Source organism: Chrysemys picta, chromosome 16, assembly GCF_011386835.1.
Source record: "Chrysemys picta bellii isolate R12L10 chromosome 16, ASM1138683v2, whole genome shotgun sequence".
Classification (NCBI taxonomy): domain Eukaryota; kingdom Metazoa; phylum Chordata; order Testudines; family Emydidae; genus Chrysemys; species Chrysemys picta.
The window spans coordinates 23392711-23412559 of record NC_088806.1 but is presented as its reverse complement, the minus strand read 5'-3'; the positions used below and the strand labels follow the sequence as shown (position 1 = coordinate 23412559).

The following is a 19849-nucleotide window of genomic DNA, read 5'->3' as shown; positions in this document are numbered from 1 at the left end:
TCATTAAAAACGAATCCTGTCTCTTCTATCATGAGGGACACTACAGGGCCGAGCAGGGAAGTTCCCAGGATTTTGATTTGGGCCCCCCACAGTAGTATAAATATATATTCTAAGTATCAGAGGGGTAGCCGTGTTAGTCTGGATCTGTAAAAAGCAACAAAGAGTCCTGTGGCACCTTATAGACTAAGAGACGTATTGGAGCATAAGCTTTCGGGGGTGAATACCCACTTTGTCAGACTATACTTCCTATGACCAGAAAAGAGCCGAAGACATCACTAGTGACCTCATCTCAGCCTCATTGAGCTGCAATCCATCAGAGCTCTTCATGGAAGATGTTTAACCAGGATCCTCCCAGCACAGGGTTATCTGCCTCCCACTTCAAAAATTGGTGTTTTGCCAAATGTGCTTCTGGGTATTATGCAAGAAGTCAACTAGTTGATTTTAATGGTTCCTTCTGGTCTTACAATGCATGAATCTAAATTCTACAAATCTAAAACTTTTCACCTACTTCCTTCAATGACTGACAGCACCATGTATATTTGATTATGCAGTGTCAGCCTCACTCCTTCAGATGGAAAATCTCCAGCCATTCTCACCTTTAGCCCGAACATGAAATGGATGCGCAAAAGAAACATGCTACATCCCAATGGACAGACTACTCAGGGATGGGACAAAGACTTCCCTTTATATTTCCGGGCATATCCCAACTCTCAAGAGATGTGAAAAATGGGGTCCAGGTTTCCTGTTAAAGATGATCGAGTCTCAGAAGGTTTGAATGGATGTTATTCTGGAATATAAAAGAACCCATGGAAGCTCCTGCTAGCCCAGTGCTTCTCAAACTGTGGGTTGGGACCCCAAAGTGGGTTATGACCCCGATTTAATGGGGTTGCCAGGGCTGGCATCAGACTTGCTTGGGCCCCGGGCTGAAGCTGAAGCCCAAACCCCACCACCCAGGGCTAAAGCCGAAGTCAGAAGGATGCAGGCGGGGTTCAGGTTACAGGCCCCGTGCCTGGGACTGAAGTCCCTGGGCTTTGGCTTTGCCCTCCCCCGCCCCCCTGCACCCAGGGCGGTAGGGCTTGGGCTTTGGCCCTCTCACCCAGAGCGGTGGGGCTCAGGCTTCGGTCCCTCCTCCTGGGGTCATGTAATAATTTTCATTGTCAGAAGGGGGTCGCGGTGCAATGAAGTTTGAGAATCCCTGTAGCCCTTCCCTTGCCAACAAGGCTTTATCTCCCACCCACTTTCACCCCTCCTCTTGCAGCCTCAAGCAACTTTGGGTCTCATTTCCACCTTCCCAAAAGCATCTCTGACTTTCCCTACAGTCTGGGCTACCCTGTCTCTTCTAGGGTCCCAGGTACAAACAAGTTTTGGAGCAGGATTCATTAATATATGTTTGGGTCCACTGTCCACTCACATCTGGTCTAGGGAGCTACAGAACGGAATGCAGAACCGTAGACTGCATTGTGAACCAGAGCTAATGAGACCTTACAGCAGAGGCACCCAGCAGCAGGTTATGCTATGCTATACAAAGGTAGGAGGGGGAGAGCTGATATTCAAAGGGGGAGGTGGAATTCCCAGGCAGACAGGCATGTTACAGGAGCCCTCATACCAGTGCACTGGTTGAGGGGATGGAACTGGATAGAGGGGATAGTGAGGATGACTCGCGTATGTTTTCAGGGACCCTGCTTGGGGTTACTGAACTGATTCCCAACCTCACCAAAGGATCCACTTTGGACTGATTCAAAGAAAGGCCTGAACTGATTTTAGTCTTAAGTATTGCCAACCTCTCACTTCCACTTACAAGAGTCTGTAATTATCTTTGATTTTAAACACAAACTCTCGTTGACTTAAACAACAAGGAGTCCGGTGGCACCTTAAACACTAACAGATTTATTTGGGCATAAGCTTTCATGGGTAAAAATATATACACTATCAACAGAACATTCTGTAATTGCTATGGATACAAATGAATTACTGAACAAGAGGAATATGAGATAAAAACAAATAAATGTTCATTCAATTAAAATACTAAAATATATATTAAAAAATAAAACAGATTTTTATACACAAATGCATGTGCAATATCAATCAGTCATGCTATCCTTGATGAGACATTTCCAAAAATCTAATAGAGTACAATAGATTGAATTTGGTACATAGTGAATTAAAAATGTCAAATGTCAGTATCCCTTCAGGATCTTCATTCTATCAGGCCTGGAATCCTGTCTCTAGCTGCAGCAATTGCCCGTACTTGATGTTTTAGAAAAAAAAAAAAGGGGGGGGGGGAATCACAATGCACCTGGCTAGCTGTGTAATACTACATAACAGAAAACAATTCCTTCCACATCCTCGCTGTGATCAATTTTTGCCCTGAAGCACGAGAATTCGTCAACTTTATCATTATCTTTGCCCACTTAAACTATAGTTATTATTAACTGGTCACAGAGAATTAAATAGAACACATATTCTCTGTCTACTTGAGAGTGACTTAGATGAAGAGAAACAGCAAGAACGAATGAAGTAGGGACTGAGGCTAAAGCCTTGTGATTGTGATAGTATAATGTGCACCTCACTTTGCCAGGAACTGGAGTCTGACGGTGAGAGTCCCAATTCAAGACAGCACTTGAACACATGCTCGGCTTTACGTATATTTAGATGCAGTCTTGAATCAGGGCCTGAGTCACTTCTTATAGAAATCAATTAGGTGTCAAAAGATAACCGCTTTTATTCACTGTCAGCCTTAGCAACAGTCAAACTGGGAATTTAGAAACAAAGGTCTTGTATACTCCTTGAACCACCAAGCTCCCGCTAAATGTACTTTAAACCACCTGGAAGTGGACAGAGCACTGGCCCGACTGGCTGACTTAGAATCTTGGCACCGTCAGAGTTTCTCATTTAATTGCAACTTTGTCTCTGTTTGCATTTAACAGGTGGGTAGACTGGTTCTGAGCAACCCACTCAACAATATTTAGCATAAATCAAATTAAAAGGTGTTTGCTTCCATGAGAAAAGTAGGTAAAAGGTCCTGGGTAGTATGTTAGGTCGTATGGATTTTCCCATCACAGCTACGCCAAGCTGTAAAGAGCAAGGTAAAATACCTCCCACGTACAGGGGCACGTACAGCCTTGGTGTAAGTGGATGTAATTGTTCTGAAGTCAAGCAGGCTCAGCTCCATTAGATCAGAGCTGCATTTTTCCCATACAGTCCTGCATTTAGATGCATACTTTGGGGATGGTGCTGGATGGATTGCAAGAATTTCTCCCCAGCTCTGTCTCACTCCCCCACCCTTACACCCCTCCTCTCCTTGTCTCTATCATTACACACATACACGTCTGTATCCAGAGGCTATAAATCACTGCACCCTCCCCTTTCCCTGGAAGGAGGTTTCTTTATTGTGGAGTTTATTCTTTACTGTGACATTTTTCCGGTCTTAGTGTGTATCCAAATCCTGAGGTCCTTACTATACTTTTACTCAGTCCCTTACTCAAGGCCATTCTTACTGAAGTCAATGGGAATCTAATGGAGTAATACACTGAACAAGGATCTCAAGCTTTGCACCCTGCTAACATAAGTCCATAAGTTTAAAATCGGTAGCGGACAATCAAAGAGGCTATATTTACAAAAGCAGTGAGAAAGTGCATCGTGAATGTAACACATTGACGATCCCCAGCACTCCAACTGATTGCCCCATTCCATGAAAAGCTGCTACATAAGTAGCCATGCACTTTACCATTTAAAATTGTTTGTCACCCACCGGGGAATCGCTAACCATATTTCTGCCTGTAGAAACATTAAGTGGGGCTCAGGGATAGGAATAAGACTGTTTCACCCTTCTATAGCCTCCAGGCCTTGAAATTCAAGGCCCTGTACACATTTTGGTCAACTAAACCTTACAACCCACCTGTGAATCCTGCAACTATTATTACAGATGGGAACACTGAGGTTCAGGGAGGTTGTTCTGTGCCAGAGTCCTGGTTCTTGGCTGGAAGCTTTTGCCAACCGTGAACCAGTACTTTGGCATTCACCCTTCAGCTCTTGCAAGCTGTGACGAAGCACTCTGGCACGCACCCGCTAGAAGCAGTTGCAAGCTGTGAGCCAGCATTCTGGAACTCTAATCTGGAAGCGCTCACAATTTCTGTGCTAGTGAACTGGCATTTTCATCTAGCAGAAACTCGCAGGGGAGATTGCAACAGCTGACGGTGATGGAAAAAATTACCCCTCTCTGTGAACAACCTACATGGACTAACTGACTCATTCTTAACCACCTTCCAGTAGAGGTCATGCAGATTGTAAACATCTGGCCACACACATCTTACAACTCTCCAGTAAAGGTCATGCAGCCAGTCCAACAACTGGTCAATTATTGGTTAATTGGCTGCTTACAGTCTTAGGACCATGATGACCTGCTTTTCCTTCTACAACAAACCACAAGATGAAAGCTCTGGTACGGTAGCCCAATAGGCAAAAGAAGCATTTTTGCCAAAGTAACCATTTTGATTATTGTGCTTTCAATATCAACGCAAGAAATAAGTATTGTCCAACAAAGGATTGACTTTTGATGGGTCCTAGAGATATTTGTGGTGACCCTGGCCATTGCTATATTCAGAGACCCAAATATAGATGCAGAGGGGCAACATCTGCATTTGGAAACCATTTCTTCGAATAGATTGCCATTCATAGTCAATTATGGATGGGATTTTCAAAAGCATTCAAGTGTTTCTTAAGTGACTTAGGAGCACATATCCTGCTGACTTTCAACAGGACTTGTGTTCTAAAGTCATCAAGCATTTTTGAAAATCCCACCTTGTGCTGATTGTTAGGAGTATTGCTGACATGTTATGACCGATATGGGTTAATAGGTCTCCTTCTTTAACTCTGTAGACTTGTGTTCACCACAGAATTAACTGTTGCCCCGAACTCAAATCCCACCCAAGCACAAATACCCGTAACTTGAGTGTGGTGGTGCCATTAACTCAAGTTGGCTGGCCAGACAGGAGGTATAAAGCTTGAGTGATCACAATTCATCAGCCGCTAACACAACCACACTGTTCAGCGAGTGTTATTTCAGTGTGGCTTCTCTACTCGAGTGTAGATCATTCTGCAGTGAACACAAGTCTTACATCTTTGTGTCTTCATTTCGAGAGGGCGGGGGGAACTGCTTATTCTACCTTGGTATTTCTACTAACGTTGCCATTATCACTATGGCATCTGCGAACCGTACTGACTTTTTGCTTCATTATCAGTATATTTTATCATTTACATTTGATACAGATTGTTCACCATTAAGAAGTCTATATTTACCAGTTGCTCCCATAGCATTACATGTCAGGTATTACTCTCTACATAAGAGTAGGAGAAATCTGCAATATTGCAAATACCCCTACGTGGGAACCTTGATAAATGTTGACTTTGTAATGTCTCCCATTTTAGGAGAGGTGCAGAATGCTAAATTATTGTTAGCAGCAAGACTTTGAATTACACATTATTGGAAAGATGTGACGACTTCTCCTAAGGAATTGTGGCATAGTAAAATATGGACTGTCCTTGTAATGGAAAAGTTTCCACACCAAGTATGTACCCAAGAGAAGCACCAAAAAGTAGATGAGTATTTAGAAATTTGGTCACCCTTGTAAGAGTACTTAGAGGAGGAAGACTCCTTTTTAGCCAAGTTCTTTGAATATTAATCGGATTTTGAATACGTTATAAGTAACGTACAGTGTGTTATGTTAATATTTTATTGTAACTTTGCCTTAGTAAAAAGTTAAAAATAATAAAAATAATGTTTGTTGGCACTCAGAGTATAATTAAATGTTTTACTATCATTAGCGTGTATCCTAATATTCCTAAGCAGAAAGTCCTTCATCCTTAAGAAATAAATTGGAGCGCAGGGTGACATTTTTCACATTTGTAAACAAAAATAAAATAAAATTCCAGTTTTTTTATTTGGAGAGGAGAAAACACTTCTCTCAAGATTTTTGTCAACGTTTTTAACTCGTTATAGAGCTGGCTGCAATTTTTCTAATTTTGGTGGGGAAAAAATGAAGAACAAACAAAAACTCCTGAACATCTCTAGTAGACTCAAGGGACCAAGTTCTCCCTTTAGCTGCATACATGAAGTTTCGCTGATGTCGGGGTGACACCCACAGTACGCCCCTGAACACTGCATGGGGTAACTGAGCGAAGAACTTAGCTGAAGGAATCAAAACATCCAAAAGAAACAAGGGACTTCCACAGTCCTGTGGGATAAAACTACCCTTTTAACACCACAAGAATTTTCAGTGCACAAGACTCTTCTCCATCTCTCTCTCAAAAACAAATTTATTGCATTAAGTGCATATATGCATTACATGTAATGTAAATTTTTTAAAGAGCCACTGTCAAGGTATTATTCGTATTTATACATTCTTTCCTTCATCTCCCTTACTGTTGTTTATAGATCTGGTTGAATTTGTTCCAGCTTCAACATTTCAATGAAATTCAGGGGGAACAAAATAAGGACAAACTTTGATTAGGTTTTTCTGAAATCCCCCATCAATATTTTTTAACTAACTTAGAGCTGGTTAAAAGAAGAACAGGAGTACTTGTGGCACCTTAGAGCTGGTTAAATTTTTTGGTTCTCAAAATTTTAATTAAATTTCAACCCCCCCCCCCCGCAAAAAAAAAGGGCGGGGGGCAAGAAGGAGGAGAGACGTGTGCGATTTTGCTTCCTTTTATTGACTAACTCTATTATTTATTAGAACCCCCCTGGGAACGCATCGCAGAAAAAAAGTCACAATTGGTTCTCAATAACTGACCACCTCAGCACAGATCCCAGTGGTGGACTAGGCCACTGTTGCCAATTTAATGCAGCAGCCTAATGTGTCATACCACAGCTCCTCATGATCCCTACCCCGCACCCTTTTCCTCATCTCACCTATTCCCTTCCTCTGCTCTACCGCTCCCATTCCAGTGACCCAAATTCTCCTTCCCTCTCACCTTTTGTCCTCAGCCATACTCTACCGCCTCCCTTTTTCTACCTCATCTCCTCCTAATCTAGTGCCTGTGGCGGTAACTATCCACCCTAATTGTTGATTTAACATAACAGTTTTAAAACAGCAAAGATGAATGTACTTAAAAAGTCATTTCAAAAAGAAAAGCAAACTAACCAGACGAGTATATAGCCAGCAAAGGGAGTGAGACAATGTTGGACCTCGGTCCCTTAGACTGCAAGCTCCTTGGGCAGGTACAAAGTCTTATTTGTCTATGCTGCACCTTGCACTCTTCACACTTAGGCTATATCTAACTGCAATCAGAGATGGACTGCAGTATGTGTAGACATAACTAGATCCAAGCTAGCTGGGGTAATGCCAATAAAACAGAGGTGACGCTGCAGCGGAACAGACTAGCTACTGAAGTACATACACACGATCCAGCGTGCACCTGCATTCTCGTGGCTTCACTAGTATTGAGCTACCTACATCAAAGCTAGCTGAGGCACGTCTACAACTCTGACTGCAGTAAAGACATCCCCTTAGAAAACAACAATGGAGACCAAATTGTGCTGTCCCCACTAGAGGTGGGAGATTCCACGACGGGGTTGGGGTACGTTGGCAGGGATGGAGTGGGCAGAGCTTTCTCTAGGGCGGCTCATGCTGACTCTGGATAAACAGTGGACTTCATTCTCCAGAGTTATCAGTTCATCACATTTTCCCAGCATTAAATTCTATTGTAAACACAAAAATAGGATCATTTCCCTTTGAGATGAGAATCACCCAAGCAACAAGAAAGTGAATAGTCAATAAAAGAAAGAATCTGAAAAATCCAGTCAGCTTCATTTGGTTGTGAGAAAAACAAATATTGTTTAAAAAAAATCACTGTGTTTAGGGAAGACATTTCTATGGCTCACACCTTGTTTTGATACCACATTGACCGTACTTTCATTGGCTGCTAAATGCACCACAGGCAGCTATGGAGGAAATGGTGAAGAGACACATCGCTCTCAATTTTCCTCATTCTTCTTGCATTTTGTGCAATACGAGTGAGGTAACTACTCAAACAAATAGCTCCAAGAAGGAGAAAGAGGAGATTGAAAGAACCAAGAAAAGTTCCCTTGTCATTGTCTTGCTTTGTGTCTAGCTGTTTTCCTCCCAAAATAACCTCCCAGGACAGCGACCCCTCCAGTGAAGGTTCCTTCCAAAACATAAGTGCCTTTGCAAGACATTTTTGTGCTTCATTTCCTTTTTCTTTTCTTTTTCTAATTTATATTTTATTGACCCCTGCCCAAATAAAAGAACCTCCCCATAAAATAATAAATCAATGGAAAGAGAGGGAAAGGAAAGGGGGCAGGGAGGGGAAAGGAAAATCACACCTAGGTTTCCTTACACTAGGAATTAAAGATTTATAAAAAGTCAGACCAAATCTTTTCAAATTTGTCTGAGGTCCCATTTCTCCAAAGCATTATGCACTCCTTAGCTGCCAGGTTAGCCAGGTCGCTGTGTCAAGCTTCTATCCCTGGAGGCAGTCTGCTCCTCGAGCTAAGCAATACGAGTCGGTTGGCTATAAGCACTCATCTAGAGTTAGAGAATTTCCAAGAGGATGGGAAGTAATTTTTAAAGACCAGCTGTAGCCTGTTATGACTTCCTGTCCCAAAAGACCCTCACTAATTTAGATTGCATGTGCCAGGCCTACAACAAGGATGTATGTATAACCTTCAATCTTAGCCAATGTGGAAGTTCCTTGTAAAACGTTAAAAACTCCACTATGAGTAAGGTTGATTCATGCTTCATTTCTTTTCTCGCTAGGTTTCCCTTACATTTCTTTTATGAACAGGGCTATCAAATTATTAGGTAGAGAGTGACTGGCTCAGAAGTTGGTAATAGGCCTTGGAGACTTTCCTCTTTAGTTCACTAGTTGAAATTAACCCAACCGTAGTTTTTGAAAAATGTTGTCATCCAGTGACTGCTTGGTGGCTTGTGTGAAAATGCATTGGTGAATCTCAGCCCATCTGGCAGTGAACAAATGTCCGCATCACAAAGATCACCACCGCAGTTGACACAAACTGACAACTTGCTGCTGTAGCAAACTAAGCAGAGGCACCAAGGACTGAAGGAGGCACAGAGAACAAACTCCTCCCTCCCACTCAGCTGAAGCCCCTCCAGCTCAAGACTAAAGGATACTAATGGACAGGCAGCCGGATCTTTTGTCCATGCTGTTATTTGTTATGTGGATGCACGGAGACACCTAGTCACACCTGCACTATATTCGTTCAAAAATCTAGACGGGCTGGGTCAAATCCTTTTGTAAAATTACAATGTATCCCCCACTGGGACACACTGTAACCATGGTGACGGTGCAGAAACCCCCCATTAATATCAAAGGGAGTCGTTTGCCTGGAACAGGAGCAGAATATGGCCCACCACTTGGGAAGTAAGATCTTTTTGCCTAATGATTCCCCACACACATTTAACTAACACTGATTATCTTTCTTGTGTGTCTAGTGCAGCCTCACATGAACCTGGCTCTTTCTCTGTTAGGCTCGGCGATGTCTGACCTTTGCGCTGGTGAGGGGGGACAGAGGGTGCAAGCAGCCTGCTTGTTGTGCTCCACCCGGTCCTCATGCTCTCCTGAGCACGAGTTCGGCTTCCTGCTAGGCCCCTTTTGATTACAAGCCACTCCAAACAGGATGGAATGGGTGGAAGCAGGGCCAAGGGTTAACATAAAGGGAGCAAGCGAGGGACAAGGCAACATCTCCCCGTACTCTGTTAAAAGGGTGATTTTTGCCCTCCCTAGCTTAAGGGAGCAGTGCCTCCAAGCAGCTCCCCCTCCTCCTTGGCTGGTACAATGGGAGCTCCCTCTTCTGTTTCAATCTGTCTTCACCGTTGATGCACCAGCCAGAGGAGCTGGCTGGCTGCAGTGTGAGCACGCTGCCTCGCTCAGCCTCCACGGGATGGTGCTTAGGTATGCGGCTCTTGCTCTGTGCGGCAATACATCTCCCTGGCACACAACACATCCTGGTTCTCCCCATTGAGTGCTGTCACTTGGCAGCACTCTCAAGGATGGGCTTCACAACATCAAACCAGTCCTTTCTTTTTAGTTTTGGTTTCAGGAAGAATCCTCCATGCATTCTGCCTTTAAGGAAAAATGTCACTTGATAATCAAGAGTGAGCCTGCCACAACCTGCCAGAGCCAGACGCCCTTCCCAGATCAGGTGTCTGAAATCAGAGCTTTGTGGCTCAGATCCACTGCTACTGTTAATGCAATGAATGAATGAAAACTGGGGTTGTTATTTAACTCCTGCTCCCTCTGCTGACTCCCACAGAGAGGGAAGCAGCACACCTATAAACAGCAGCTTGCGAAACCACATAAAAACACAGATCCATTCACAAGGCCACACAGGTGTCTGCTGATCTCTGTATGACACAACAACACTATTGTTAGGGATGCAGGCCCCGATTCAGCAAGATACTTAAGCACATAAGTATCCCGCTGAAACCTACAGGACTACTCAAAGTTTAGCACATGCCTTGCTGAGACTCCAGTCCAGCAAAGCATCTAAGCAGATAGAATCGAAGAATTGTGGGGCTGGAAGGGACCTTGAGGAGTCATCTAATTCACCCCTTTGCACTGAGGTAGGACCAAGTAAACCTAGATCATTCCTGACAGGTGTTTGTTCAACCTGTTCTTAAAAACCTCCAGTGACAGGGATTCCCAACTTCCCATGGAAGCCTGTTCCAGAGCTTAACTACCCTGAGAGTTAGAAAGTTTTTTCTGATATCTAACCTAAATCTCTTTTGCTGCAGATTAAGTCCATTACTTCCTGCCCTATCTTCCGTGGACATGGAGAACAACTGACTAAAGTCCTCCTTATAACAGCCCTTAACATATTTGAAGACTTACCAGGTCCTACCTCAGCCTGCTTTTCTCAAGACTAAAAACATCCCCAGTTCTTTTAATCTTTTCTAAACCTTGTACAATTTTTGTTTCTTTCCTCTAGACTCTCTGCAATGTGTCCACATATTTCCTAAAGCGTGGTGCCCAGAACTGGACACAGTATTCCAGATGAGGCTTCACCAGTGCCAAGTAGAGCAGGACAATTACTTCCCATGTCTTACATACAAACACTTCTGCTAATACATCCCAGAATTTTAGCCTTTTTTTCAGCTGCATCACATTGTTGATTCATGTTCAATTTGTGATCCACTATAACCCCCAGATCCTTTCCAGCAGTACTACCACCTAGCCAGTTATTCCCCATTTTGTAGCCGTTCATTTGATATTTTCCTTCCTAAGTGAAGTACTTTGCACTTGGCTCTGTTGAATTTCATCTTGTTGAATTCAGACCCATTCTCCAATTTGTCAAGGTCATTCGAATTCTAATCCTGACCTCCAAAGTGCTTGCAACCCTTTTCAGCTTGATGTCATCTGCACATTTTATAAGCATATTCTCCACTGCATTATCCAACCCATTAATGAAAATGTTGAATAGTACCAGACCCAGGACTGACCCCATTACCTATGCCCTCCCAGTCTGAACCATTGATAACTACTCTTTGAGTACAGCCTTTCAACCTGTTCTGCACCCACTTTATAGTAATTTCTCCTAGACAGCATTTCCCTAGTTTGCTTATAAGAACGTCATGTGCGATTGTGTGAAAAGCCCTACTAAAATCAAGATATATCACCTCTACTACTTCCCCCATATCCACTAGGCCAATAACCAAGTCAAAGGAGAAAATAGGTTGGTTTGACACGATATGTTCTTAACAAATCAATGCTGGCTAGACCTTATAACCCTATTATCCTCCAGGTGCTTACAAACTGAATGTTTAATGGGCTTAAGGCCATCCCTATTCAGCACAACACTTAAGCATTTGTTGAAAGTTAAGCATCTTTTTAGGTCCCATTCAAATCAATGGAACATATACTCATGCCTAAAGCTAAGCACGTGCTTACATGCTTTGCAGATTAGGGACAGAGTGCAGAGCTGGGTTGTCGTTGCAGACAACATGAAATCCATTAGATCCTAGGTCTGAACCACAAACACTTTCACCAATATCTCCCATCTCTCCTCCACCTCCAAGACAACTGAATGTCCCTTCTATCACTGCTAACCTAATGTGTCATTATCCACCTATTGAACTGTGTCATAATGCTAGATCATGAGTTCTCTGGGGCAGGGACTGTCTTTGTTTTACTCCTGTGTACAGCTCCATGCACAATGGGTCTTCTAGGTGTTACCACAATATAAATACATAACAACAAAACAAGGGTGTCAACTGGTTTTAATAGGAATTGCACGAGGGCATAGCTGAGGTAAGAATTTGGCCCACACATTTCAATACAGGAGAAAAACAAAATAAAATGTGATAATTAGAAAGGCTGGATTATTATTTTCCTAGACAGATATTTAGAATCTAGAGGAAACATCCATTAATTTCCTTTTTTACATTCTACGGTGATGGGAGCTACATAGATGGATTAGATTAATTCTCCTCCAGAACACAACAATATTAAGTTTGGTTAAATAATCAGCCTACATTTACTGACAGCATCCCTCTAATTTTGTGTACACATTTAAAAAAAAAATAAACTCAAACATTTTGGAGTTTGATTCTCTATCATTTGTGGCAGCTGATGCAGAAGGAAGATTTGTATCACTGATTATTTGTAGTTCTTGAGTAACCATGGGGTATTTGTGAAAAGGTTCAAGAATTCCAAAAGATTCACTGATTTTAAAACATGAAGGGCTCATTCATATTCATATTCATGGCAGGAAATGAATAATTCACTATACTACACACCATCCTACCATTAAATAGCTATCCAGAGACTGGAAACGATACTATATGCTTTAGGAAACCAGTCACTCACCACAAATAATGAACATTTTACAAGCAACCCAAAGGCTGAAGACTACTCCAAATATTTCATGAATGACAAATATATTAGTGATTATTGGGGTTAGTTTGTGAGCTTAAAAACAGTTAAAATGTGCAATAAATATTATTCATAATGAAGATATGGAGGTATTATTTATTTGTATTGCAATACTACAACAAGGCCACAATCAGGGATTAAACCCCCATTGTGCTAGGTGCGGTATACACATGTAATGAAAAGACAGAATCCCTATAACTAGTCTCTGACATAATTTTATTGAAAATCACCACCACTATTTCTACAAGAGAGATATTGCCCAAACAGCACAGAGATCACTCAAATACCATTATGTATAACAGGAGGGTGAACGTTTGGTTGGCATCTCTAAAGCAACAGTCTCAACCCTAACCTCTTTCCACATTATCTCATCTCAGTCTCATCGTAGTCTGGGGAATTAAATATGGATTCTTATAAGTTCTATAAAAGTAGCATTGTTTCCTTTGTGATTCTAAAGATAATGTGGATTCCTTCTCTTGAACTGGAATAAAATTCTAATAGTATTTGGCAGTGCAGATGGTCTGGCAGAATGTGTTTCCCGCTTCACTAAAAGCTGGTCTATACACAGTTTTTGCAGTGCTTGGAAATCTCAAGAGTTATACGGTTACAACCCTATTATGTAGCTATACCAATAGAGTTTATTCCTATAAATTGAAGGGAACAAAATATATGGGTCTAAGTCACCTTTAAGCCACTATAGTTGCAACTACACTAGGGGGTGTCCCAGTGTAACTATTTCAATAATAAAACCACAGCCCCAAACGAAAGAGTTAAGCGAGTACAAAAACCATAGGTAAACTCAGTTTAAATGTTTTGGGTGCTCTGCTGCTGTATATTGTGGCTAATCTGCAATTTTAAACACTGATCCTCAGGCAGAATGGTCACAATTTATAGAACACATTTCTTCCATCTCCTATTCTTTGCCTGCCAAACCTGCTAGGGTGGCACAGATAAAATTCCAAACCATGGATAATTACTAAAAATCATAGTCTGGCCTTTATCTTTGCAAATCTGTGGATGTCACAATACGCAAGGACACCGAATCCTGATTTCCATCTACCAGTTCTTACTTGTTCCTGGATTACAACTCTGAATCCCCTGTTCATTGTTCTTCCTGGCTCACAATTTCTATTTTGCAGGCCCATCTGCACAGTTTTCATCATATCATTTTCAAATTAGATATATTTGCCCTTGCATCCGCTAGTTCCCTACTCAATCAGATCCCTGGCTTCCATTTCTCAATTTGCAAGTACATTTTCCCCTCATCCCCAGTCCCAATTCTCTGTTTTTAGGTCTATTTGGTTCTGTTTGTGTCCCCCAGCCTTCTAGTTCTCTAGTCCCTGGTGTGTATTTTAGCAATGTATAGGTTAATTTCATTGCAGTGTACTAATTTACAGGTCTGGACTCACTGGAGATGTTGAACAGAGCATTACTTTTGTGAATGACATATATTGTGAAATCCCAGTTACTTATTTACATATGAAAGAGTTTATATTGTAGCTGTTCCCATTAAGGGCCCAATCCTTTCTCACTTAAATCAACAGCAGAAGTGGGCCCTAAATAAAATTAGAATAAAAGCCTTTCCATTTATCTGTCTGTATATTTATCTTGTGCCATTGACCACATGATCCAAGGGCCAGTTGAATCATGTTGAGGACAGGGAATTAGGAAACATGAACCAGGAATTAGGAAGCTGGAAAAGGAATCTGCTTCAGTTTCAGAATATTAGTCATCATATTAAAGAGACTCGACCCCCATTTTATTTGGAATTTGCTCCTGGTTAATTACAGTACAGATTTGATCCTGCTTCTGTAGAAATCAAGAAGTGATTCACTGTTGATTTCAATAGGACTACAGCCTATATATTTTTAAAGGGTCAGTGTTAGTGATTTAGATTAGCAACTTTAATCTCCTATCATAATTCAAAACTCATGCTAGCGATTATGGTTCTTAGCAGCATACAGAACAGTGCAATTCAGTAGTTTCCTGAATTATGCCATTTAAATGGCCCATTATTGAAATACTCAGCCTTACTGCAAGTTTAGTCCAGTTAGAAAGGAATGTATTTTTCTAAAAAATATAGTAAAAAGGAATCTTCCCCATATTTGATTTGATACTTTAAAAAAAATCTAGAAGGGGTGGGGGGAAATGAGTCATTTCTCGTATTCTGGCCTGGTGAGAAGTCACGTAAGCATTTTATATCTTTTATCCTGATTTCTATTTCCTCCACCAAACATCAGCAAAGACAGAAGTTACCATTGCTTTGGAATGATGGGAAATGGAATTTATTTACCTGTACCTGGAAGTTCTTCGAGATGCATGGTCCTTGTCTGTATTCCACACATGGGTATGGATGTGCACCATGCTCTTGAGTCCAGAAATTCTAACAAGCAGTGTCTGTTGGCCTGCAGATGCACAGTATATCTCCTCGTGCTTCCGAACAAGGGCATAAAAGGCAGTGCGGGCTGACGCCTCTCCAGTTCCTCTTCTTACCATGAATCCAATATGATCCGAAGCAGAGGGGATGGAGAGCGGGTAGTAAAATACAGATGGGGACCACATATCTCAAAGGACTTCCAGTTGCAGGTAAGTAAACTCCATTTCTTCTTTGAGTGCTCGTCCCTATGCATATTCCACATGTGGGTCGTTGTCAAGCACTGCTCAGACTGGAGGGTGGTATGAGGAAACCGGCAGCAAAGATGTTTTCAGTACTGCAGTTCCCAATATTGCATCCACAGCAGAGGCCTGAACTAATGTGTAAGCCTAGCAAACATGTGCATGGAGCTCCAGGTGGCTGCTCTGCATATGCCGAGTACTGGAATGTCCTGCAGGGATGCTGTAAAGGTGGCTTGTGCCCTTGTAAAGTGTGCCCTGACTCTGTCAGGACGAGGTATGTCTATTAACCTGTAGCATTTGATGATGCGCCCAGAAATCCACGTAGAGATTCTCTGAACGGATACTGCTTGACCTTGTGATCTTTTGCTATGGCGAGAAAAAGTCTTGGTGATTTTCTGATAGGGTTGAGTGCTTTGCAGGGCACAATTGACATAGAGGGAATGAAGTCTTCTCTCTTTAGCAAAAGTGTGGGGTTTTGGAAGAAGGACAGGCAAGTGGATACTTTAGTTGAAATAACCTTGGGGAGGAACTTAGAATGGAGGCAAATGGATACCTTTTCCCTGTGAAAAACCATGTAAGGAGGTTCTGCCTTGAGGGCTCCCAACTCGCTCATCCTCCTGGCCAACGTGATATCAACTAAGAATGCAACTTTCCTGGACAGTTGTGACAGATCTTTCTCAGAACCTGTGGTAGTTGGGGAATGGGAAGAAAGACATACCTGAGATCATTCATCCATGACAGCAGGACAGTATCACCCTCGGAGCTGTGGCCCATAGCTCCTCTGGAACAGTACAGAGAAAGTTTTCTGTTCATTTGGGACACAAAGAGATCCCATTGAGTTGTACTTCACTTAGTGAATATTTCTCCAGGACAGAGTCGTGAATCTCCCACTCCACAGAAAAGTGCCTGCCGAGGTTGTCCGTTAAAAGAGATCTGAGCATCTGGAAGGTATGCAGCTTGGATAGTGGTGCAGTTTCAGGGGCACTCCTTCCTGATGCTTGGAGATGAGGCAATTTCTGAGACGCTGAAGTAGTATCATCCTCAGGGGTAATAATGTTCCTCAGGAGGGCTGGGCCGGAGATGATGGGAGACTCCATATGTCCTGGTGTCTAGGCGGTTGGGACCAATGGTTTCAGCACATCTCAGGAAGTAGTATGGTCCTCGGATAAGCAAGCTGGTACTGACGAGGAGTCTGGACCTGCACTGCTATATGGAACTGGTGGGTGATGGTCCTTGTGTTTTGGAGCTGGCAGATCTTTCTTCTTGTGTTCTTTGCCCTCCAGCCTGGAGGTTTTCAGTGGTGCTGGTCCCTTAGGATCGACGCGTGAAGGCTCAACTGCACTCGACGGGCTCGGGGAGGGATGGTCCTGGATGGGGATCTGTCCTTGCAACCGTGAGTGTGCACCTACTCTCATAGGAAACCCTGGAGGAAGAGTCCTTGGGCTTAGGAGCTGCAGATTCCACTTCTAAGCTCATACTTCATGGGGCTCGGGGTGCTGCTCATCTGTTGGGGCCAATATACAGGGGATTTCCCTGGCCCGGATCAGTGTGGGGCCATATAGCTTTCTCCATAAGATGTTTCCTTAGATGAAGCTCAAGAGCAACAAATACTGCACTTTGCAGAGATATGCATCTCACCCAAGCAATAGAGGCAGTGTTGGTGATCCTCACTCTCAGAGAAGGTGCAAGGGCAGGAGATACAATTCTTGAACACCAGGAGTCCAGGCATAGTCCCAGACAATGGGCAGGGAGTCCCCAGCACGGGGGAAAATGAGCTATATTAACTATACTATAAAACGCTAGCTATCCTAATATAAAAGATATGAAGTATAAAACTATTTACAAATCAATTTGCAGGTTCTATCAGAAAAACTGCAGAAATCTGTGGACATAGGATTCCAACTCTGGTCAGCAGTGGTATGAAGGAACTGAAAAGACATCAGTCCGCACTGCCTCTTATGCCCTCGGTCAGGACCACGAGGAGACCTACTGAGCATGTGTAGACCAACGGACACTGCTTGTTAGAATTTCCAGATGTGGGTGCATAGAGTGCATACATACCTGCGTGCAGAATACAGGTATAAAAAGTTTCATAAATCTTCTCTCTCAGAGCATATGGTATTTCACTTGGAGAGCTTGTGACTGATGCAAGATAAACACTTAAAAAATTACCCTGTTCTGATAACTGCACTTGCTTAGAAAGCCCTGGGCAGCAGCTGCCTCTCTTTTTTCTTTTTTACAACCTCAGGTTAAAAATCAGAGCAAACAAACCCCATCTACACCAAGAATAGAAAAGTCAAAGTATAAATGTTTAAAGGAGCACTCTGCCCCTTATGATATTACAATCCAAAGTTATTGACTGAATATATAGCACCTATCCTGTTGGTACCTGAATGGCATAGTGATGTTATTTTTAGAGACCCTGTGCAGATACACGTCAGATCACTTAAAGGAGTGTAAATGGCAAATGTTGCCCACACCCTCTCTGCCCCGCCACATGTTTTGAAGATACTGGGAAATCATTTGCAGGAGGTCAATGCTGGCGAATCTCTGAAGGAAACTCATTGCTTTTAACAAGGTGAATAATGTACCTGTTCCTCAGTTGGAAGCAAACATTGCAAAGGAATAATTAGAAGCTATTTGACCTGAAACCCACATGCCCATTACTGTGGTATTTTTCCACCCTACTGCAGGTGAAGCAGAAGATGGGCTGGACCTGAAAGAGGAGGGGAGGAGTGGCAGACAAAATGCTTATTTATAAAGGGACATAAAGAGCACTCTCTCCCCACAGGCTTTGGAAGGCAAACCTGTCCTGCCTGAAGGATGCCTAAGTGCGGGGAGGATTCCAGCTAACATTGGCTTTCCAGTTGGGAAGAGGCTACAACCCCTGCGAGCTCTTGCACTCTGACAGCCACAACGATTCTGAGCTACTTGCATCTTGCGTTCATACCACTTTTCCTTTTCATCCAACCACCTTACTTCAGTATATATCTTCCTGCCTGAGAGATCCTTTGCTCCACTAGAGCAGGGAAGGAATAAACTCACAAAAATGGGAAAGGTGAGTGAGCGTTCACTGAAACAGCTGCTATTTAAACATCTGGTTTCTTCTGCTAAGCTCTAAGAAATAGAATTTATTTGAGAAATTAAAAATGTATGTATGTTTGAAATGCTTTTCTGTATACATGCCTGCTAAGGCAGGAGAAAAATGGGTCAGAAATGCAGGTTATTGTGTTTCATAATGATGGGAGATCCAAAGAGATTTCTGTCTTTCACTCTGTCTTTGCAAGCAGTTCTAACGCTAAGTGTTTTAAACCCAGAAGAGCAGAAAGATCAAATAGGAAGGGGAAATACTGTTGAGAATGTCTCCTTTGCAAATGGATGAAAGATCAAGCCAATATGAGAAAGTCTGAGAATTCAGGGTTAAAAGGAGGAACCTCAAAACCTTTCTAGGAACTAAAAGGAGATCTTGCATAGGAAGACAGAACAATTCATTAGCTTTTACTTATCTCCAGGAATCTTCTCTCCTAGGTCTGCTAAAGTTACTATAGTCCATAGAGTTGTTTCCTAGTTTCCTCTCTTCATGGAGACTTGAAAAGCTGAGCAGATTTTTGGTGGGATGGGGAAAGGAAGGTGGAGAAAGATGAGAGTGAAAAAGATAACTCCAATAGATAACCCCAGCTTGTGTATCTTGCCCCACCCCCATGCACCTCAAAAAAAAATAATCAAAATTGCAGCATTCCTCAAACTCAAGTGCACCTAGGGGTTGAAATGTGGTTCTTTTTGGTAGTTTTTAGTTCAGAAACATAGGAATTAATATTTTCTCATGTGCTTATCAGATGATATACACAGCCATTATTTTAGCTGTTTGGCTTTGTATTTTTTTAATTAAAATGTTCAGTTATAAATAAATCTGCTTTTGTCAGTGTGGAAGTCCAAACATGGAAAAGCGTTCTGCAGAAGTTTACATATATGTATTAGATACACATTGTATGCAAACATAGCCAAGTAGAACAAGCCACTACTTGAAGTTCAGCCAATAAGTATGATTCAGTCTGAAACTCAAAAGATTAATCCCTAAGGAATCCAGTGAGAATGGGGTCAGCCGACAGCTCTTCCAAAGAATGGCAGGCAGTTTACAGAATAATTATGATCTGGAATTATGATTATAGAAACTGGTGAATTAACAATGCAGGAAGCCTGCCCTTAAGTCTGGGCTATTAGCTTGTAGTGAGGAGGCAGCAGAAGAAAATAGCTTATCAATAAATCTAATGCAGTTAAATAGGTTTGGCAGCTTCTCTATGCCGGGGGTTGCTATTTAACT

General features: G+C 42.3%; 2 protein-coding genes across 3 annotated transcripts in view; one reads left to right on the top strand and one right to left on the bottom strand.

Annotated features, from left to right (window-relative positions):
- The window catches only part of SCN3B (sodium voltage-gated channel beta subunit 3), a 125164-nt gene that overhangs the window by 44182 nt on the left and 61133 nt on the right, over nucleotides 1–19849 (bottom strand). The window lies entirely within an intron of this gene.
- The window catches only part of ATP12A (ATPase H+/K+ transporting non-gastric alpha2 subunit), a 29697-nt gene continuing 27820 nt past the window's right edge, over nucleotides 17973–19849 (top strand). Inside the window, exon 1 of the mRNA XM_005303722.4 lies at nucleotides 17973–18586. Within this exon, the coding sequence (XP_005303779.1) occupies nucleotides 18578–18586 (9 nt within the window). The 5' untranslated portion in view covers nucleotides 17973–18577. The remainder of the gene's footprint in view (nucleotides 18587–19849) is intronic.